Genomic DNA, 24,160 nt, shown 5'->3' on the forward strand with positions numbered 1-24,160 from the left:
ATTATTGTGAATTTTCGTTACCAATTAACGCACAGGTTTATTTTCAAATTCGAGGCGAAACAAAGGATGAAAGCTTCTTACATACTAGTTTTTCGCCCCTTTATGTTTAAAAATGAGGGGTAATAGGAAAGAATGTAGCTTATTATTTCTGATTATACCTGAGAAATATCTTACGCCGAAAATCTTATTAATTAATTAATTAATTAGGTATTGAATTAAACTACTTGTTCTATCTTTTGACACATTATAAACATTGTACAAGTCACATCATTGCAACTCATACAGATTTTGGTAGCAGGAAATTTCTCTGTCATTTAATTCAGTGGCCAGCACTGACAATTCTACTGTTACTCAGTATCAGTTACTTCGTGAGGTGGGAGCTCTAATATCCCAACGTTCTAAGGGCCTTTCCATCTGTCACCTAATTTTTTTTACCAAAAAAGGTACCTATTTCAGTAGTTCTGCAGCCCCATACTCGCCCAATCTGAGTCAGTGTGACTTCTTCCTTTTCCCCAAGCTCGGAGGTAGTCATTTTGGAACTGTAGAAAACATACAACGGATCGTGACAAAGAAGCTGAAGGTATTTTCAGTTGACGACTTTCAGCACTGCTCAGCAGTGGGAACAACACCTACAGCAGTGTGTTACTTCCCAAGGAAACTACTACTTTGAAGGAGATAATTTGATTAGTAGATTAGTTGATAATACACCAATTTTTACTACCAGACTTATTACTTTTTGTACAAATCTCGCAACTATCAACACTTACCATTCTATATACGATCGTCATATTTGAGGTCTGAAAATGAAATCATGAATGAAATTACAATGGAACATTTTTTTTATTTAAAAATGCAATACAGAGTACAATACAAGACTTATCCAGTGATGTTACTGTACATCCGAATATAATACAGTATATAAAACCACTTCATACACCAAAAATAAAAGAAAAAATTCTCTCCAGATGTTTTATAGCATTATGATCTAATTAATGATCAACAGAGTTTCCAATGAAAGTTAATAATTGTAAAAGTAAACGCAATTACAGAATAGATTATATATATATACACACATTGTATTTAATTTGTATTCTACACTAAGCATAAAACTGAATACAATTATTTTCAAACAACTTTAAAGACAAAGTCATTACATGATCACGAATTTTTAAAAGTATTTTTTCACAATTCTTATTACAACCATGACAATTGCATTATAATGCAATAAAAACAGATCTCTTAACTGTAGAATACATCTCAGTACAAAATGAGCAACACTAACAGGTTTTACATTGTTATCATACAAAGTTATTGCTGGTAACAGCTGAAATGTATACCAATGAATACACGACACTTGTATTTGTAAAATGATGCTGAATGAACAGTATGGAAGAATACAAATTAAATTCAGATACAGATATAGTAACATAAAACCTGTCAATATGAAACTTGATACTACACAAAGTGCATGCTGCAGTGTTATGTATTATGCTGCCACTCATATCAGTAAACGAAGATGCTTCATTAGATTTGAGCAGCAATTTTTCACTTTCAAGGCAGAGGCAGACTTTCTACACTATTAAATGACATTTCCAACATTTATCCCTCAAACAAAGATGCAAGTTTAATCTTTGTGGTTATGTGTAATACTAATGAAATTAAAAATATTTTGTCCAAGTACCAGGGATGTGGTGGAGCGGAGTGGAGCGACGCTCCGGCACTGTGTTTGAAGGTGGAGCGGAGCTCTGGCACTGATTTGGAATTTTAAAATCTGTTTTGACACACAATACTTTCCCAGGTAACGATATCTTAGTTAATGTCAGAATATTTAGCGATTATATTTTCTGTGCTTCCTTTAGAAAATCGGAACAAGTTCGGAAGTAAAGGATCACGTGACCACTAGGACCGTAGATGAAGTGTGTGGTGAGAAATGGGGGAAGAATCAGTGACAGGACAACCACCAAACTAAACTTTAGTGTGCCTGCGCGAACTGATCACATTCCTAGTTCACTTCTGTTTCATATCGTATTTCGTTAGTTTTCGCGTCTTTGTACAATACAGGTCTATGGTATTACTTACCGAAATGTGTTGTTTCCCAGTTATTTTACGAAGTGAAATATAAACAGTTAATTTCCTGCCTATAACGTCACTAAAATACTGTTTGAAACTTTTGTTTTTATCTATTGCCCTTTAATAAATATGGAACAAAATAAACACAGACAAAAAACATTAACTTCTTTCTTTTCTCGTGCCATTGCTGTTACTAGTGGAGTTACAAAAGCTTCCTCTCCCGATATTTTGATATCTCAAGCCCATCGCTTCTATTTGATGAACCTAATAATTCAACCAGACATATCTCATTATAAAAGATACAGACAGTTCCAGCATGACTGCAAAGAATATTCAACACCATAATGTTAAAAATAATGAAAGCCAAAAAGCCAGCCTGCAAAGTGAGTGGCCGAATGTATGGAATATGTGGTCAAGAAAAAAAGAAGCTTGTCGGTGGATTGATTGTAAGCAATGTAAGCTAGGCTTAAAGTGTGCCATGAAGTAACTACATTAGGTTCATTAAAAAAGAGTATATTTCTGTATCTAATGAATGGCGCTCATATTCAGTAAATTACTATGGATCAAACAGATCAGATCAAATCAGATCAGTTTTAAGTCACCATGAAAAAAAATCATTGAACACAAGAAATCCAGTGCTCATAATATAGCACAAAAATTATTGATATGTCTGAAAAGCAATCAATTGAAGATGTTCACATATAAACGAGTGCAACCCACTGTGAAGCAAAAAAAGCGAACTTTATATCAGATTATTACATTGAGCAGAATGACCACCCTTACAGTGACAATTTGAGCTCCAGAAGCTAAATGGAGTAGGCATTGGCGTTGCCTTGCATTCTCCTTACAGTGCTGGTGAGATTATAGAACATGTCTCTAAGGAAAAATAAAGGATGTATCTGGGAAAATAGCCATTGTAATTGATGAGACTGCCAGCCTAAGTTCAAAATCAGTAGTCATAGTCCATTTGAAATGTGAAATAAGCAAAGAACAACCACCCAACTATTTGTTTTTAGATCTAGTCGAACTTTCTGATCAAAAGTCTGAGACAATATTTCAGAGTTTTTTATGCTGTCTTAATAAACAAGGGATTGATAATGAATATCTCTAACAACATTTGATAGGATTTACAAGCGATGGTGCCAGCATTATGCTGGGTAAACAATTTGGAGTAGCCCAGAAATTTTCATCCCAGTATCCAAATATAATATTTGGCATTGTATGAATCATCGACTACAGTTAGCTTTAGCTGACACTGTTTTTTTTTTTATTTTATTGGGTTATTTTACGACGCTGTATCAACATCTAGGTTATTTAGCGTCTGAATGAAATGAGGGTGATAATGCCGGTGAAATGAGTCCGGGGTCCAGCACCGAAAGTTACCCAGCATTTGCTCGTATTGGGTTGAGGGAAAACCCCGGAAAAAACCTCAACCAGGTAACTTGCCCCGACCAGGATTCGAACCCGGGCCACCTGGTTTCACGGCCAGATGCGCTGACCATTACTCCACATGTGTGGACCCGACACTGTTGATGAAGTAGGTGGTGTCAATCATTTTCAAATAGTCTTGGACAAACTATACACTTTATACAGTAGGTCACCAACGAATCAACTTCAGCTGAATGTGCTGTACAGGTCGACAAAGCAATGAATAAAATCAGCCATATTCTAACAACTAGGTAGGTGGCCAGTTCATTATAAATAGTTTCAACTGTTTGGTTTGGCTACAGCTCTTTATTTAGCCATTTTTTAAAAGCCAAAGAAGCTACGAAAGAAGCATGTATAACGGTTTATTGAGGCAATTTTCATCCATACAATTCTTACTGGATTTGCCCAATAATGTATGACATTTTAGCAGAAGTATCTATTTTTTCTGAAAACTTACAGAATAGAAATGCCTCTATATTCTATGCAGACAAACTAATTAAGTGATGCATTCGCTTCATTGAATCTCTCGATGAGAAGCCTGGCACGCGAGTTCTAGAGGTCCAAATAGCGATCAAGAATGGACAGTTTCGTTCCATACTATTAACCAATAACCTGAATATTATTTCCATTAACTGACAACAACTTTTGTCTAGTGTTGCAAACAACCTGAAGAAGAGACTACTTACAACAATATCTAGCCGTGAATCTACGTCAACAGCACTTGATTTTAAAACTGTTGAATATGAAGAGCTCTTCAATCAAATCAAAGTTCTTGAATGTGACCAGTGGCCCTCCGATTTACCTGTGAGGTATGGCGAAGAAGAGATAGAACAGCTCTGCAATATGTTTAAACTAAACACATTCAAAGTCAAAAATGCTTATCGAGATTATACTGACAATAGCCACCATGTCCCCCAAGAATAAATTGTACAAAACTCATACAGTGCAGTTCAGTTGAGTGCAAATGGGGATTTAGCATGATGAACATAACCATATCTCCTACCAGGAACAGGTTTTTTAATATCACTTGTATCTTCACTGAATTCATTAAATTGCATTGTTCTGCCTTAAGAGATTGGAACCTGGAACCTTATATTTCAACACGGTTGAGATCGCATCATTCAGCTTATGATACCAGAACTCATGTAGCGAAATGGTCACATCAATATGTTGAGAAAAATGTATATGCTGGAATTTTGTAGTGTTGATGTATTGTACAATGTGATGTAGTATGATTATACTGTACTTTTGCAATACAATGTGTCTTACTTTATGGCATTTCTTTCTTTGTTTTATTTTATTGCATCCAAACCTTCCCTCTCCCCCAAAGGTTAAAAAACATAAAGAGCTCCGGCTCTGTAAAGTTTGGGAATACAACCCTGCCAAGAACACGTCCTAAAAATATATTATTCATATGACTAATTCGGATTCTGTAATTCCACTTTCATTCTTCAACAAATATGCTGAAAGAACAAAAACATGTAAAACTCCCATGCTTTCAAGTGAGCTGTCAACTCTATAAAAGTAAATCTTAAACTATGAAAGTTACACATCTACTTGACATGCAGTTTTTAAAGTTGTGCCCCTGTTCTCTGTCAATAGTATGCAAATACATAATGATCATCAACTACAAGATAATATCAGTTAACTAGGTATCTAGTAATAGGTATCTAATATCAGTTAACTTAAGCTACCTAGATTTGTTACATTTAATTATACCACTCCAAAAACTACTTTTATACAAGTATTCCTACACTTCATCAAGTAAATTAGGTTAGCCATTGTACTGAAAAATGAAATTCTATTTGGACGGAAAATAAAGACAATGAATTAATCTATATTGTCATATTATATAAACACCATAAAATTCCAGAAGTCGTGTAATACTGGTATCACATCAGTAAACTTCTCCTCTTCACCTGTGTCTGTCTTGCTGTCACTCTCTCATATGCACATGCTCTTTCACTCAGTCTTTCTCTTTTCCCCCTCATCCTCACTCTAATCATGCATTACTTCTATTACATGGCACTCAAGTGTTATTATATCTAGATATTGTTAAGTCCAAAGATAAGCAAGGATGATTTTCAATACAGAAATATTCTGTCACAATTCCAGTAAATAAGAAATAGTATACTTTAAAAAAATCAAATTAGATTTATAATGACAGTAATATATGCTACGCAAGAGAAGATTTCACCTTTAACAAAATAATCACGAATGAATTTGTTTTTACTTCCTAATAGTGTTATTCTGGCAACAAATTAATGTTTAACACTTTTATCTATGAAATTACTTTGAGTTTTAATACTTCAACATGATTCGTGAACATATAACTGTATTTGAAAATCGGTATGAACATGTCTTCTGAAGAATAGACTACACTGGTCTTTATGTTGTCAGCAAACAGCTGGATACATTAAGAAGATTGATTGATGTCTTCTGAAGATGTTTATCTATGTGCACGCGAAAACAATCACAGTTATACGTAACTCTTATTCAATACATATTGAAAATTTAAATCAATATGTCTTAGAAAAGAAAGTATAAAAGATTTTACGACATATAAGACTCAAATTTATTACTATGAAAAGTATCATAAAATTGCACATGCTTTCTTATTGAATATTTCATATAGTAATTGAAATGTCTATTTTATGTAAAAAAACTACTGTTTGACAGATATCTTTCTTTTCACAAATTCAAAAGGTTCCTACATTTTAAAAGAGCTAAGCAAAAATTATTATTGTAGTCAAATCAACTAGACATAGATCAATTTTTAAAAGGGAGTCTACCGTCTTTCAAATAGTGATTCAGTCAAGCACTTCTTCAGTTTAGATAGCATTTTCTTCCTGTTTTCTGTGAGTCTTGACATGGAGTACAAGAAAAAACCATTTTACATAGGCATTCAACGTATCAGTTATTCTATCTGCATGAAGATGGCAGCAATCGTACCCATTAAAACATAAGAAAGACTCGTATAACTCTGGTACTGGTCTCAATAGTCTATACACCTAATCCAAGCTAAAATCTGCCCTTGGTCTCGAAAGTCTATACACCTAATCTAAGCTAAAATCTGTCATTGGTCTCAAAAGTCACCTAATCCAAACTAGGACATAAAATTTCTAACAAATTACGAAGTACAGATGCTTAATGCATTTTAGCAAAATGGAAACAAGTGGAATGAAAGTTTCATTGCTAACCTCCCTCAATGAATTCATTTTCCACTAACTAATGTGTGACATGACATCACAAATCATGTTTGCTTTCGGTTCCAAAATTTGTGCTTTTGTTGCTTTCATAAAACTAGTTTATAGCATGGAAATAACTGGTGAAGTTTGGAGAATTCTATCCTAGCATGTCTACAAATACACTCCAATGTTATCTTACAAGGAGGAGGAGGTGGACTGTTTACTCTGTGTCTAGAAATAGACCACTCTCTTGGAACTGTAGAGAACACATAATTCTTCAGATAAATAATTTCTCGGGAACAATCATTTCTGGAGATATACAACTTACAACTTTTTGATTTCTCTGCTTACATTACATAAGATAAAAATGTAAGAAGAAAATCGTTATGGGTCATTTTGTGTATTTTAATAGCTTATTTTTTGGTAAAAATTATATTTCATGTACATCATTTCCAGGTCACTTGAATCACAGATAATTAGCAAAATAATTCAGGAGGGGGGGGAACAGTTACAGAGAGAGAGAGAGAGAGAGAGAGAAAACATGCACTTCCATAAAAAAATGTCAAAATCGATCTTTTGTAGAGTTATAACTTTCTCCTTATACTTTGTACAGTGAGAAAGAAAAGAATAATCTGGAATTTTTAGGCATATACTTTTAACATGCTTAAATCGTAACGAAAGTCATTAACTAGAGAAGGACAAGTTTTCTCAATAATTTTTCTTAGCAAATGTCGTCTGTAATAACGCACACATAGTTATAGTAACATTTCCCTCTTTAAATTACCCAACTTTATCTACTCTGAATAAAATTACAATACTTTCAAATACATATTCCCAACCATAACCTTTCTGAAATTACAGAGAAATACAGAAATAATTACTGGTAAGCAATGATTTATAGATCCATTGTGAGACAGCCCATGGAGAGCCATGGCCTAACAGCCAACTGCTAGCATCACATCCACATGCCTCAGCAAGGTCATCCAACTAGTATGGGGGGGTGTGGTCAGAATCATGATCTCTGTAGCTGTTACAGCTGGCTTGCAAAACGGATTTCACTACTTTATCTCCCCAATTCATCACAATGCTGGGTCGAAAGTTCATAAGAAAATGTCTTTCCCCATGAAGACTTGAACCAGTGCTCTTTCTGCAATGCTAATCCAAGACATGATGCCTTAGACCACAAAGCTATGGCGCAAGACATGATTTACAGATACAACAAATAAAAATTGTAAATACTTCAGTTTGCAATTCTAACATGCATTATCATGAATTTGCATTGGATTTTAAAATTTAGGAATATGGTTAACACGATTATTACACCATACCAATACTTTCATTACAACAATCCGCAAATATATTATCTCCAGATAATCTTGGATAATGGGAAACATGTAAGGTACATAGTTACCTTGTTACTGTCAATTCGTTAGAACCTACATCAGTTATTACAAGTTAGCTGCAGAGGACAATTACCTACTTTGATTCAAAACATACTGGTAATTCATTATTATTTAGAAGACATTTGTACCAATACTTCAAAAACTATAGCAACTCTCATTACAAGTTAAGTCTACATAAAATGACAATTCATTAGAAGGAATGATTATACTACAGGTTATTTCCGACATAGAAAAGTGTAAAAATGTAAACCTGCATTAATACTGATTATCTACATATAATATCAATTAAAATGAACAATATCAGTATAAAAATTTACAACTTCATTATTTTTCATAAAAATATAAAATGATATGCTGATGTTACATTTGTAATATAAATATGAATTAAACATATTCTTGGAATGTTATTAAAATTTTCAGAGTACATCAATTTCATTGATTTTTAAGAATGTGAATTATATAAAAAATAGCCTGAGATTAAAAGCACTTCATGTTCATGAGCTTTAGAAACGACTTTCAAACAGCCTTCAATAATAATAATAATAATAATAATAGCAATACAGGGTGAATATAAAGTCTTTCCCTGATTATAAATATTTATTACTGCTAGATACAGGGATGCGATTTTCAATAAATGATATCTCAACTTACCAAGTTTTCATGTATACACTTCAATATGCACTCTTTGTTTCCCGGAGAATATCTAATCAATATCTGATTTCATGCCATGTCTCGCCAATATCTCGTTTTTCCAATTCCCAAAACCGAACATTGTTGAAACACATAAGGTACAAAGTTTTCCAGAGGTTTGAAAAATTTTGCACAGACATCTACAGTGCAAATCATGTAAGCTTTGTTGCCAGACGACTGTCCCTAAGTGCTGCATTTGCTGCGGATATTCTGGAAGGAAATGAATGACACAATGACTGTCTTAAGCAAGTTTGTTTTTCTAATGAGGCAATCTTTCACACCTCCGGAAATGTCAACAGACACAATGTTCAGATTTGGGGGTCGGAAAATTGAGATTTTGGCGAAAAAATGGCATGAAATCGGGTTTCGATCTGACGTTCTTCAGGCAATCAACGGAGCACATGTTGAGGTGTATCCATAAAAACTTGGTAAGTTGAGGTATCATTTGTTGAAAACCGCATCCCTATATCTAGCATAGTTTTTCAGTAATAAATACTTATAATCAGGGAAAGATTTTATATTCACTCTGCATTAGTAGTAGTGGTGGTAATAATAATAATAATAATAATAATAATAATAATAATAATAATAATAATAATAATAATAATAGTAGTAGTGGTCGTGGTTATGATGACAATCGTATTCATAGTAGTAGTAGCTGCAGTAGCAATAATAATCTGTATGACTCAGATTTTCGTCTTGTATGCACTACATAAACATGAAGTTGCATCTAAATTATTGACAAAACTTACGAACTCATGTCTCTACACAGATGTGATGCTAATCTAGCAGCAAATATTGTAAAGACAAGCCCACTTTCTTGACACGCAGCCCCTCTTGAGTGGCCCCATATTAGGCCTGGGTAATTAATATTTGGTGTAGAAATTTCTGCAAAAGAAAAACAGAAGTATAAATTTAAAGAAGAGATAAATGAACATCAATTAAATGTGAAGCACAACTTCATGAAAGTGGCAAAAGGAATTGGAAGGTCAAAATCAAGAATATTAATCAACCGGATTATTTTACTTTCGTGTTTACAAGAGAACTCTGATTTTCACTAATTTGTTCTCAAAATCTCTACAATCACCAAACCAACAGTAAACCAATTAATTTAAATACATGTTATAGAAATAATTATTCTTAATGGTTAAACCAATTACTTCAACATAGTGGTTTTATAACTCTGAACAAAACTATGAAACACAAGAAATAATCTCGTAACACAATCAATACAAATTAAGTTAACGAAACATACTTAATTCAACATTTTATAACACTTTCATAGAAAAGTTTAATATAAAATCAGCTTGTGTTGTAAAGAGATTATTTCAAGAGAGATTCCCTGGTGTCCAAGTTTCAAATCAAAGTTCGATTCAAAGACTGATAAATAAATTTCGTGAACGGGAAGTATTCTTCGTAAGAAGCACAGACAGCCATGTACAGTACTCACAGACATTAGACATGGCTCTGGAAAATTCAACTAGAAAATCACTTCAACGTCCTTTTCAGCAAATGGGAATTTCCTATTGCTACAAAGTTACTTGGTATGGGTGAATAAATTACTTTTCCTTTACTTTCTAAGTTTTTATTAGTATTAACTTGTGCGACAAATTATAGGTACATTTTTTAAGTGTTTATTAGTAATAACTTAGGCGACAAGCAGTAGAAAGATTTACTGCAGACTTCCTGGCACCAGTTCATCATGGTTATCTGCTTGACCCACCCAAGACCCGCCTGCAAGCAGTGGAAGAGGGTATGCAGAGCATTGTTCATCATCATCACCATCATCAGCAGCAGCAGCAGCAATAAAAGTTATAATAACAATAACAATAATGGTAATAGTGGTGATAATAGTGATGGGTGGTGATAGCAGCAGTACTAGTAGTCTGATAGTAGTAAACATTATAATTATTTATTTTAGTAGGTTATTTTACAACGCTTTATCAACATCTTAGGTTATTTAGCGTCTGAATGAGATGAAGGTGATAATGCCGGTGAAATGAGTCCGGGGTCCAGCACCGAAAGTTACTCAGCATTTGCTCATATTGGGTTGAGGGAAAACCCCGGAAAAAACCTCAACCAGGTAACTTGCCCCGACCGGGAATCGAACCCAGGCCACCTGGTTTCGCGGTCAGAGGCGCTGATCGTTACTCCACAGGTGTGGACCATTATAATTATAGTGAGAGTGTCATGTAGTAGTGATGATGGGACAATCACTTCAATCTCAAATCCCTTTGACTGCAATCACTTAAGCCTAAGTTCTATCTGGGAATGGTTATTTTTGATTTAACTTTATTTGGAAGCAAAATAACTTTGCTCCAACAACTTCTGGGGAAGGCAGTCACACTCGAGTTTTCTCTGGATACAGTCACTTCACCTACTGCTTCTTTTGTGGATGTCAGCAACCTTCCTCTGATCGTACTTCATGGACGTCAGTTAATTTTCAGTTATCTTCAGGGGACAACCTCGATTTCTTTCTTAGCAATCATTCCAGACACAAGTTTTTCATCTCGAGGTACTGGGTAAGTTTGATTCTACCGAATTTGGCTTTTTATTTTTATTTCAAAATCAAAACTCCTATTTCAATCGATCACCTATTGAATCTTTTATATGATATTTATCATTAGAGAATTTAGTGAGGTACCTAATTGGGACATTTCTATATTTCATTATAGGTTTTTTTATATATCATTTCTAAATGGAACCAAATCTATACATCAGGAATCATAATAACCAGTACCTTAACATTAAATACCCTGCTCTTTGCAGACTATCAAGTTATAATTTCCAATTCACAGGATAACTTATAAAGAGGACTATACTTATACATTAAATAAAATAGCAGATTTTGGGATGGAGATTTCAGCACAAAAATCAAAAGTAATGGCATTTTTGGGACAAGATCCAATCAGAAGTAAGATAATACACAATAACCAATGCCCAGAACAAGTATAAAATTTCAATTATCTGGGTTGTGAAATATCTTATCAAAATTAAAAAGATGTGAACAAGAAAATCACTAAATTTACACAAATTTTAGGAATAATAAATAATACATTAAAAGCTAAATTAGTACAAAAATCCACAAGAATAAAAATATTTAATAGTCGAGCATTACCCTCCCTTTTATACGGAAGTGAGATTTGGACATTAAAGGAGAGAGATTTGAGCAGAATCAAAGCAATGGAAATGAAATTTCTCAGACGGACAGCAGGATATACTCTTTTAGATCGAAAAAAGAACGAAGAAATATTGGAACAATTAGAAGTAGAGTCAGTAGAAGAAAAAATAATCAGATACAAACTAAATTGGCTGCACTATGTAAAACGAATGGACAATTCAAGAATCCCCAAAATGATGATGCAATATCAACCCAGAGGACATCTACGGTTAGGAAGACCCTTTATAACACTGCTAGATGGGGCCGAAACAGGTCTACACAGGCCTAATTCGTGATAGATGATGATGATGATGATGTGTTTTTATATATTACTGTTACAAGTAATTATGTGCCAATACATGAGGAGAAAATTGTTTACTTTGAAAATAATGTAGGGGGCTCCCCCTGGCGACTGAGCACGTGACAATATGTTGCAGTTATTTTGTCAATTTTTCTTTCATCTGCTTTCATCAAGTTTACTAAAAAGTCAGTACTCTCCAAACTTCCACAAAGTGACAAAGTGCAAGTTTCGTATAAAATGTCTTTCAATGCAATGAGTTATTATCTCTTGTCATCTTCATGCTTTTTAGCAACAGTGTGGCCAACTGGAAGGTGGGAAACATAAAAACAAATTTATAAAAAATACAAACAGTATTTTTTTCCAACAATGAAATCAATAAAATCAACAAATTCCTATTTTCAAACATACTATACTGTTTTAAAGTTTACCATGCAGTCTATCAAAAAATTTAAGTAATAGATGTTTCAGAACGTAACAGGAATATTAGAGCTGTCTTATAAAATACCTACATCTTGCCAATACAAACAAATCAAACCTACCGATGTATCAAAAATACGAGAGCAGTGATGAGAATGGGGGCCATGCTTGTTGAGATCTGAGCAGCATCACTGTAGCGGGTCTGACCACAAGCTGGCGGACAGACTGGAATTATCGACTCTGCAACCAATCAAGCAATGCCATACACATGCCACAGCATGGCACGGCACACACAATTCATTAAATACTCATTCCTCTACACATTCATTTCTGCTATGAGCAAGCAAAAAGATGAACATACACGATCAGAAAAGCAAAATAACAAGCAATACTCACGTCTCTGTATATTTGACAATAATACTCCAATGATTTGGTACTACTTAATAACAAGTGAAAGGAGAAAAACATTTTTCTACACTGCAAAAATACATTTCCTCTATACTACTTCCATGCGAGCATGTTTATTTTACAGAAGAATGCAGTACTGGAGTGTCAACATATAAGATCCAAGCATTTTAAGTTCTGTGTGTTACATTTCGAGTTAATTTACATTACATTAACATTATTTTCTCGTTTTATGAATACGAGCATAAGCATGAAGTAATATGATGAATTACTTAAGATAAATTATTAAAAAATATACTACTTTTATGTGGTTCACTGTTAAAATTTTTTTTTGCACAAAATCCTACAGTGATTTTTAGGTATGCAATGTATGTATCTTTTAAATTACTCTATAGAAACTGTCTAAGACACATGATAAATAAAATAGCAATATCTGAAAATAAAAGTATTTAGTTTGATATGGGAAAAATCTATCAACTCTTTACAGGAAACGAGCATTTTCACATTTGAAGTTTTGTCTCATAAAATTGGAGAGTTTAAAAAGTATTGAAGAAAAAATTCCTCTTTATTATGAGATCGTAACAGGCTCCATGGCCTAAAACTTGTATGGATGATGATGATGATGAAGAAGAAGAAGAAGAAGATGATGATGTTACCATTACCAGGTTGCTTAACTATGGGTCAATTAAATATTGTTAACAAATAATAGTTACAGCGCAGCAGTCAACATCATGGAGTAGTATGCGTAAGGTACTAGAATTCTCACATTTTCAAATTTATTTTCCTTCTCTTCAAAAATGTTTATTATATTAAGACACTTCCATTACATTTTGTAAAAACATATAACTCGTATGCTAAGACAAGTTTTTAAATAAGCCAACATATCACCTGGAAAAGTGAAGCAGACTCTGCAAGTGCAAAGGATATTTAACTACGGTACTTATGCCAAAGTTCAAGTTCATAGCTCAACTCTGATGTTGTAGCAGGAAATGCCAGTTTCAGAAGAATTGCGTCATAGCTTTGTCGAATGTGCGTTTCAACTTATGAAATGGTTATAAAACTGTATCAACATAATGGTACTACAAAAATTGAATAGGGAATAAAAATGAAGCCTACGATTTCAAGCATACCATTATATGATGTTCATCACGGAACTGAACTTAACTGATTCATAGGCAAAGAATTAAGATATGGCGCCTTTATAAGTAGTAAATTTTTGGAGACATGACTGACCATCTACAAGTATACTATTGTTTCAGAATCCATGTGAGGATCTCTCCTTGTATGATAAAAATATCTTTATCACTCATTCAATTTGGAACTTACATATTATCAATTCATAACCACTGGGAGTAACAATGAAAAAAAAAAAACTCTAGAATTGAAAACAATACTTATTAGATCCTTGAATGAAATTAAATTTAAAAATAAAAACTTCAATGGCAAGCTACAATAAATTCTTAATCAACATCATATGAAAACTGAATCTCTTGTATTTTTTTCCACCATGAACAAATCCTACTATTCATGAAACGCATTAACTAATATTAGAGCATCATCTAAATTTTCAATGATACTGACAAAATAAATTAGCATACAACATTCCTGTATCTTATACAATTCTACCACTGACCTAAAAAAGAGGGGATGGGGAATAGCTACATGCACTGATGACAGGTATTTCCAACCACCTTCAATGTACTAGGTAATTACTTTATTGTATTTAACTTCACAGTCACAATGCTCCAGGTCTGCATTAAAAGTAATTTTAACATCTACAGTTTCTCAACTACATGAACAGTGCATAACATAAATGTATTCCCTTTTTACTTAAAATTGAAGAAAGGTAATTATTTTCATCCATTTTCACTTTTAATCATGCATATGTGGAGCATGCATAACTCACCAAACAGTTCCACCTTTGCCATAGCAGTTCCTAGTTTATTGGCAGCCTTGCACACATATTCCCCGTACTGTCGTTTTTCAATTGTTATAATACGGATTGTCGTATCAGTAAACTCATCAGCAGTAGCAAAATGGGATATACTGTAACAAGATATAAGACAGAATTTAATCATCTGTATAATTAATAGAACTGAAATAAAATTTAAATAATGGCACTGTAACTGTATCAGTGCAATTGTGAACAATATAAATGCAGTAAAAATTCCGTAATTTGTGCTGCATTCTGTTTCACTAGACAGCACCTCAAACTCTTGCCTTTCATTACCTTAATTCCAATATATCAAACAATTCCTTTTCTTAATGGGTCATTATGAGTATGCTTACCTCTGATTGAGGTTCTGGCTGATATGTATAGCTGTCAAAAAAAAAAAAAAAGTGCCCGCACTCATGAACAGCACATGTATTGTACATCCACTTCAGATCACGGTGATGTTACATGATGCATGCACTTGTAGATTTGCACTTGAAGCAGTTTCGGAACTATGGTGTCTGAGCAGGAGTCATTCGATATCTGCATCTTGTAGAGCAGCAGTAGAGTGCTCGCTTAATGATTCGAAGGTTGTGAATTCGAGCCTTGTTCAAGTTATCATTTTATTTTGTTATCGTTCGTTAGCGATACAAATAATATTCAAGTTATCATTTGTATTCTGTTATCGTTCTTTAGCAATATAAATAATATAAATTTAATGTTAGATTCCGAACAATACAGCTCCATAATACTAGTGTCAGTTTTTCTTCTTATATTACTACATTATACTATCCTATAACACAATAAAATGAAAAGGAGTGACAAGGATTTGAACCTGAGACGTTGACATTTAAATTCCGACATTCTTCCAACTGAGCTACAGCCTTTACTTGATACTGATGTAATGCAACCAGGGGCGTATTTTGCGGACTACCGGGGCTACCGGCGGTAGCCCAAGGAAATTACAAAAGAAAAAGTTTATACTTACTTACAAATGGCTTTTAAGGAACCCAGAGGTTCATTGCCGCCCTCACATAAGCCCGCCAGCGGTCCCTATCCTGTGCAAGATTAATCCAGTCTCTATCATCATACCCCACCTCCCTCAAATCCATTTTAATATTATCCTCCCATCTACGTCTCGGCCTCCCTAAAGGTCTTTTTCCCTCCGGTCTCCCAACTAACATTTTATATGAATTTCTGGATTCGCCCATACGTGCTACATGCCCTGCCCATCTCAAACGTCTGGATTTAATGTTCCTAATTATGTCAGGTGAAGAATACAATGCGTGCAGTTCTGTGTTGTGTAACTTTCTCCATTCTCCTGTAACTTCATCCCGCTTAGCCCCAAATATTTTCCTAAGCACCTTATTCTCAAACACCCTTAACCTATGTTCCTCTCTCAGAGTGAGAGTCCAAGTTTCACAACCATACAGAACAACCGGTAATATAACTGTTTTATAAATTCTAACTTTCAGATTTTTGGACAGCAGACTGGATGATAAGAGCTTCTCAACCGAATAATAACACGCATTTCCCATATTTATTCTGTGTTTAATTTCCTCCCGAGTGTCATTTATATTTGTTACTGTTGCTCCAAGATATTTGAATTTTTCTACCTCTTCGAAGGATAAATTTCCAATTTTTATATTTCCATTTCGTAGAATATTCTGGTCACGAGACATAATCATATACTTCGTCTTTTCGGGATTTACTTCCAAACCAATCGCTTTACTTGCTTCAAGTAAAATTGCCGTGTTTTCCCCAATCGTTTGTGTATTTTCTCCTAACATATTCACGTCATCCGCATAGACAAGAAGCTGATGTAACCCGTTCAATTCCAAACCCTGCCTGTTAGCCTGAACTTTCCTAATGGCATATTCTAGAGCGAAGTTAAAAAGTAAAGGTGATAGTGCATCTCCCTCTTTAGCCCGCAGTGAATTGGAAAAGCATCAGATAGAAACTGACCTATACGGACTCTGCTGTATGTTTCACTGAGACACATTTTAATTAATCGAACTAGTTTCTTGGGAATACCAAATTCAATAAGAATATCATATAATACTTCCCTCTTAACAGAGTCATATGCCTTTTTGAAATCTATGAATAACTGATGCACTGTAGCCTTATACTCCCATTTTTTTCTCCATTGTCTGTCGAATACAAAAAATCTGATCAATAGTCGATCTATTACACCGAAAACCACACTGATGATCCCCAATAATTTCATCTACGTACGGAGTTAATCTCCTCAAAAGAATATTGGACAAAATTTTGTACGACGTCAACAAAAGTGATATTCCTCGAAAGTTACCGCAGTTGGTTTTGTCCCCCTTTTTAAAAATAGGTACAATTATGGACTCCTTCCATTGTTCTGGTACAATTTCCTTTTCCCAAATAGCAAGTACAAGTTTATAAATTTCGCTATACAATGTACTTCCACCCTCTTGTATTAATTCTGCTGGAATTTGATCAATACCTGGAGACTTGTACTTTTTCAGATTTTCTATCGCAATTTCGACTTCTGAAGGCGTGGGTTCGGGTATAAATGGCTCAGCAGTTTGTATTTCAATTTCGTCCCGATCATTTCTATTTGGCCTATGTACATTTAGTAGTTGCGCAAAATAGTTTTTTCCATCTGTTTAGGATTGATGGAGAGTCTGCAAGCAAGTCACCAGTCTCATCCTTGATCACGTTTACCCTTGGCTGATATCCGTTCTTAAATTCCTTTATACCCTTATATAAATCTCCAATGTTTTTATTCTTACTATTTGTTTCTACCTCATTCACTTTTTCCTTCAAGTAACCTCTCTTTTTATTCCTAAGTGTACGACTTGCTTCCCGTCTTTCATTGAAATAATTATCTCTCTTCTCCTCAACTGGATCCTGTAAGAATTTCAATTTTGCCTGTTTCCTTCTTTCTACTACCATGCAACAATCTTCATCAAACCACGGTTTCTTTCTCTTAGTTTCATAATAACCTATGCTCTGCTCAGCTGCAATTTTGATACTATCTCTGATATTTTCCCACACGCTATTAACATCCAATTCTTTCTCAACTTCGTCGGAACTTTCTAAAGTGGCAAACCTATTCGAAATTTCGACCTGATAATTTTGCTTAGCTTCCTCGTCCTTTAATTTCAAAATATTGAATTTAGTAATATTAACTTGTTGCTCTACTCGCTTGGCTACTGATAATCTTTCTCTTAATTCTCCAATCACCAAATAATGGTCAGAATTACAGTCTGCACCCCTGAAAGTTCGAATATCTACTATACTAGTATGTCTCCGTTTATCTACCAAGATGTGATCTATTTGGTTGTGTGTCAATCCATCTGGAGAAGTTCAAGTATATTTATGTATATCTTTATGGGGGAATTTTGTACTTTTGACAATTAAATTTTTCGATGTGGCAAAGTTGACTAATCTAACTCCATTGTCACTACTAATTGCGTGTAGGCTCTCTTTTCCAATAGTTGGTCTAAAAATATCCTCCCATCCTACTTTAGCGTTGAAATCCCCCAATAAAATTTTCATGTGATATCTAGGGAACTGATCAAAAGTATGTTCCAATTCCTCATAGAACCTATCCTTCATATGGTCGTCTTTCTCTTCTGTAGGGGCGTGAGCATTTATAACTATGATGTCGCACCATCTACCCTTAAGTACTAAATATGATAACCTGTCACTGATAAATTCGACCTTTTTTACTGCTGATTTTATTCTTTTATGAACAAACAATCCTGTTCCTAATTGGTGATTATTGTTTCCTTCCCCATAATACAAGTAATCTCCTATTTGTGATATGCCATTCCCATCTAACCTAACCTCTTGTACTCCCACGAAGTCTATTCTATATCTAGCTAGTTCTTTTGCTACTAATGTTACTCCTCCTGTTCTGTAAAGACTAGTTACGTTCCAAGTGCCAAATCTCAAAACCTTATTCCTTTGCTGTGGTCGTGCCAGAGAATCAGTCCCATTCCGAGGCTTATTGTAGGGATTCGTAACAAGCTGTTTTTTTTATGGTGATGGGTTGTTAGCCCTTCGCCCAACCCCCAAGCTGGAGGACCACCCCTTATCGGCTGTCCACGACTGCTTATTCAATATATTCGCAGCTACCCTCCATATCTGGAGGCAGTCTCGTCTATCCGCAACCTGAGGATGCGCCATGCCGTGGTGATAGGTTTATAATATAACATAATGTAATAATTTTGTGTTATTAGTTTTACCATAGTAATTAAAATTAAAGTAATTGTTAGATTTATATGCGCTCTCTGCTCTCGAAAAGAAAGAAGTTGTCAAGGCGGCATCGCTGGAGAAACCGCTTGCTACGTGAGGTAGCCTGTGACCATTTTGCTCACGCTGTCCTTCGCACAACTGCCCGTCCCCCCCGCTCCCTCCTGTTTCCATCGTGCACTGTAGGCGGGCGAGTTGCCGCTCTCATGATCGGTTTCTTCGCAGGCGCGAAGCAGCAATACGCTTAGTACGCTAGCAATTGAATGTGATTGTGTTCTTGCAGTGCATTATTTTAAATCTGTGATTTGTTCGAGTGTCTAAGAGTTATATTAATTGTGAATTATTAAGTTTTTAATTTCCCAATTAAGTGATATTGTGAAAAATGTGGCAGAACAAGTTTCTGGAGAGGTTTGTGTTGAAAATGACTGTGTAATAGAAGGTTTATTAAAAGTGCCTTTTAACCGTCGTACATAACAACAAGAAAGTTGAAATTGTGAAAATGGAAAGACCAACTCCTGAGTTAAATTTGTCCATGGACGTAAAAGAAAAACAGCGAGAGTACACACGCCATTTCACTTCAACATCATATGGTAAGTGAAATTGGTTGTGTGGTACTTCTAAACTGTCTAAACTATTTTGCTGGCCATGTTTGTTATTTAGCCGCGAAACTAATGTGTGGTCAAAAGAGGGGTTTTCTAATATGAACTCCCTTCGAACGGCAGTCCTAGAATACGACAAATCAAAACCTCATATTTGTAGTAGCATGAACTTTGCAAACTTTGGGAAGACAAGAATTGATTTACAGCTAGATAAGCGAAAAGCTCTACACATCAACCAACACAATCCTCTTGAGAAAAAAAAATCAAGAGATTTTACTGCATCTTATTAACGCAGTCTGCTTTCTAGGAAAACAAGAATTGGCTTTTCGGGGTCATAATGAGAGTGTGGAATCAGACAATATAGGAAATTATATTGAATATTTAAGTTCCTTAAGTGAATTTGACCATTTACTGGCCAATCATCTTGAGAGTTCAACAGTATTTCGTGGTATTTCTCTCGCAATTCAGAATGACTTAATATTTGCTATAAGTGGGGTTATGATAAAGAACATAAAACCTTTTGTGGCCATTGTTGTTGATGAAACAAGTTACTGCTCTAATCAGAGTCAATTGTCCACTGTTTTAAGATACGTCGACAGTACTGCCAATGTTCAAGAACGGTTTATAGGATTCACAAATGTCAGTTCGGACAAAACTGCTGCTGCTTTGTTTCACCATGTGGAAGGTGTTATAGCAGAATACAATGTCGGCAATAAGTTAATTGCACAGACATACGATGGTGCTTCAGTTATGGCGGGAAATATTAATGGGTTAAAAACAAAAGTTCAAGAAAAGTATCCTCAAGCACTATTTGTCCATTGTTACAGCCATGTTCTCAATTTAGTTTTGCAACAAACTACTTCATCCATTCCAAAATGCCGCATTTTTTTTCAAAACACTGTTGGGTTTAGCTGCATTTTTCTCATCATCTCCTAAAAGATCAGAAAACTCAAGGAATTTGTGAACAAACTCCCAAAAGTAGCACCAACTAGATTGAATTTTACATCTCGGCTTGTAAATACAGTAAAGGAATATAGAGAAAAACGGACTGCTTTCTTTAAAAATATCATTTGTAATGACTCTGAAGTAAACTGGGATGATGCTGTAAATGTGCAGGCTCAAGGATATTTGAATTTTTTCACACAGTTTCGGAATATATTTCTTCTTGAAGTCTATGCTAGAGTGTTCGCACATACAGATGTGCTCTACAATATTCTTCAGACAAAAAGTCTAGACATAGCATACTACTTGCAATACTTGCAAGAGGTATCAAAGTTAAAAAAATACTATATCCGAGTTCAGACGTAGTGGGTTTCCGTCCATATGGAGTAATATGGAAAATGAAAATTCTTCAGCCAATACAATGGAACCACCATTAAAGCGAAGAAAAGGAGATGATGAATTGAAATACAGGCAGCTGTACTACAGCATACTAGATCGTATGCACATGGAAATTACTGACATATTTTCTGATTATGGAAAGGTTCAGTTCACACATCTTCTAGAATCTCAAAAATTGTCTGCTTATAGAGAAAACTTCCCGAATGAGGCACTAAACAAATTATTTCAGTCCTATAACAGTCACTTTGATCAAGTACATTTGAAAAATGAATTAAGTGTAATATATTCAGCAGAAGTCTTCGATTTTTCGAACAAACCTATCCATGAAATATTATCTGCCATATATGTAAACCAGCTGAACCAAGTTATTCCTGAAGTCCTTAAATTGGCAACATTAATTCTGACAATACCAGCTACGTCAGCATCGGTAGAAAGAACATTTTCTGCGTTGAAGAGAATAAAATCCTACTGTAGATCAACTCATACACAAGAACGTTTATCCGGCTTGGCACTAATATCCATTGAAAAGTCATTTCTACAGAAACTTTGCAAGTGGCCCAACTGTAATTTCAAGGACGAAGTCATCAACGTATTTTCGTCCCAATCAAGACATCTGGAATTCACATAAATATGTAAGGAATTTTATTATAGGGATTTTAAAATATATTTTGTGTAATAATAGGGTCAGTGGTAGCCCAAACCCTTTAACCAGTATACGCCACTGAATGCAACGCATTTTCAGAAACACTACAACTTTACATTAATTTAGATTATATTCTGAATATTTAATTATGATATAAAAAGTTTACATTTATGACAATAATATTTGTAGTTGTAGTAGCAACTGTAGCATCAGTAGTATTTGTAACTATAACCAAAACAATGATTAAGGATGTACTGTGTGAATACAGTTCAATGCAGGTCTTTCGAAAACAAATTACGGCTCCGAGGTCGAGATTATGAACTATATTTCTTTTAATTCTATGGAATTTATGTCTGCAAATGATATAGTTATTAATAAGACTCTAACATGTATTTATATTATTATTTTCGAATTGAAAAATATATATTTTTACCATAGTGAATGCTTTGCCATTATTTTAAGACCTAGGCAGAGGTTAAGATTCTTCGAGGAAACCACGATGCCATTTCTGCCTGAGCCTTTGACTGACACGGCTCTACAAAGAAGTGCAGGAACGAAAGAATTTGGGCTGTGATTCATCTTGGTTTTTTGGCATCCAAGGCAGGAACGTTACCACTATGCTACAACAGTAACACGAAGATCACTTCAATTGTAACTGTAGATATCAGGGCACGTGGTCCAACAACATGTAACATCGCCTGTCTCTGAATTGTAGCTAAGATACCTGAAGGGAACTTAAATTCTAGAGAGCGATCACTTTTTTTTTGACAGCTGTACATCTATTATCAGGCAGTATATGTGACTTGACAATATGTGTTGGAAGAAGAACAATTGTTTATATACATCTGAAGTCTGATTAGTGAAAGATGTTACTAGTCAGTGATATATGCAATGGAGGGGGGAAATGAACTGGCCACCCTACCCTGCTTCTTAAGCGATGCCTTATTGGTGTCACTTATGAGGTTCCAACCAGTCTTTGGACTGTTAACTAAACATAGACAACAAGCATATCCTAATTTTTGTTTAGTCAACTGTCTGAAGACAGGTCTGAATCTCACAAGTGACTCCAACAAGGCATCACTTATGAGGCAACCAGGCCAAGAGATAATTAAAGTAGAGTGGCCAATTCCTTTCCCCCCTCCATTGCATACATCACCGACTAGCTACATAATATCCTAATTATGGACTACTATATGTGCACAGTATGCAGTTTTCAAATCATACTTCTAGTTAAATATTTTGCAACTATTACAGTAAATCTAATTTTAATTTCACCTACGTACATCATAGGTTCTTTAGGTATTTTTCAATTTAGTTAGCCAGATTTATGACATTTATTTAAACAAATAAATAAGTAAAGGCAAACATTCCAAAATTTAAAGGTGCCCAAGAATCTAATCGAAAAAATAAAAAGAGCATACAACAAATGTGAGAACTGCATCAAAACACCAATAGGGATGACAGATTGGTTTGAAACAAATGCTGGGGTGAAAAAAGGAAATGTATTGTCATCAATACTGTTTAATGTAATAATGGATGAAACTGCAAATAAAGTAATCGGGGAAAGGCAGAAAACCAGATTTGAAAACATTAATATAGTCCGGGTCACCTTACTTCATACCCCAAGGGGTGAAACCTAACCATTTTTCCCTCATTACTACAAATGCTAGTGGATTGCGGTGATTTTCTAGTTTACAGGTTGAATTTTCTTTTGCCAACTTCGTTTCGAATTTCGACAAATACTACAAATGGTAGTGATTTTGTAACTAGTATGTTGGCAGCTGAGACAAATATCAACAATATTTGTCGGTACTGGAGTTCCATGAAATTGAAATTGTACTAGATTTCTGAGTCTGTTACTGGAAGCTAGTGAAATTTGAACATACTAATAATTAATATCAGTATTAATATTAATACATAATAGTTATTTTATGTGTTGCGTTGTGGTTATAATTCAAGACTATAGTCAGGTAAGTTTTCGGAGTTAGTATTAATAATTTCATGTGGTCAAACAAAATACATTTTTAGGTTAGGTTTCGTGAGTCAATTGTTTAGTCAAACCAATGAATTTCGTAATGCCAGACAAAATACTTGACATGTTGATCCCTTCTTCCTATAGTTTGCCTAACAAAACATATTACAAATTACTGAATTATTTAGAATGACCTTCCAACATAAAGTACGGTAAGTAAATAAGTCATTTGGTACGAAGGATCGTGTGATATCTGGTAACAGTTGGCAACATTGACAAGACGCCAATATTTGCTGTTTGGGAACTGTTCTTATGTGACTCTTACTATATATGTGGATGATGACGTGATGAATTGGGACAGCTCAACAAACAACAGA

The 24,160-nt window shown here is 34.6% G+C and overlaps 1 protein-coding gene across 3 annotated transcripts in view; it reads right to left on the minus strand.

The window, feature by feature from the left end:
• Nucleotides 1-821: 821 nt before the first annotated feature.
• The window catches only part of LOC138701567 (lachesin-like), a 49,411-nt gene continuing 26,072 nt past the window's right edge, over nucleotides 822-24,160 (minus strand). For 2 of the 3 annotated variants that reach the window (XM_069828588.1, XM_069828587.1), the window contains exons 6-8: nucleotides 14,969-15,108; nucleotides 12,780-12,897; nucleotides 822-9,667 (exon numbers count right to left, since the gene is read on the minus strand). In XM_069828588.1, coding sequence (XP_069684689.1) covers nucleotides 9,646-9,667; nucleotides 12,780-12,897; nucleotides 14,969-15,108 — 280 coding nt within the window. In that variant the 3' untranslated portion in view covers nucleotides 822-9,645. The remainder of the gene's footprint in view (nucleotides 9,668-12,779; nucleotides 12,898-14,968; nucleotides 15,109-24,160) is intronic. The other variant, XM_069828589.1, reaches the window with a different exon arrangement.

The sequence above is a fragment of the Periplaneta americana genome, chromosome 6 (genome assembly GCF_040183065.1).
Source record: "Periplaneta americana isolate PAMFEO1 chromosome 6, P.americana_PAMFEO1_priV1, whole genome shotgun sequence".
Taxonomy (NCBI): Eukaryota; Metazoa; Arthropoda; class Insecta; order Blattodea; family Blattidae; genus Periplaneta; species Periplaneta americana.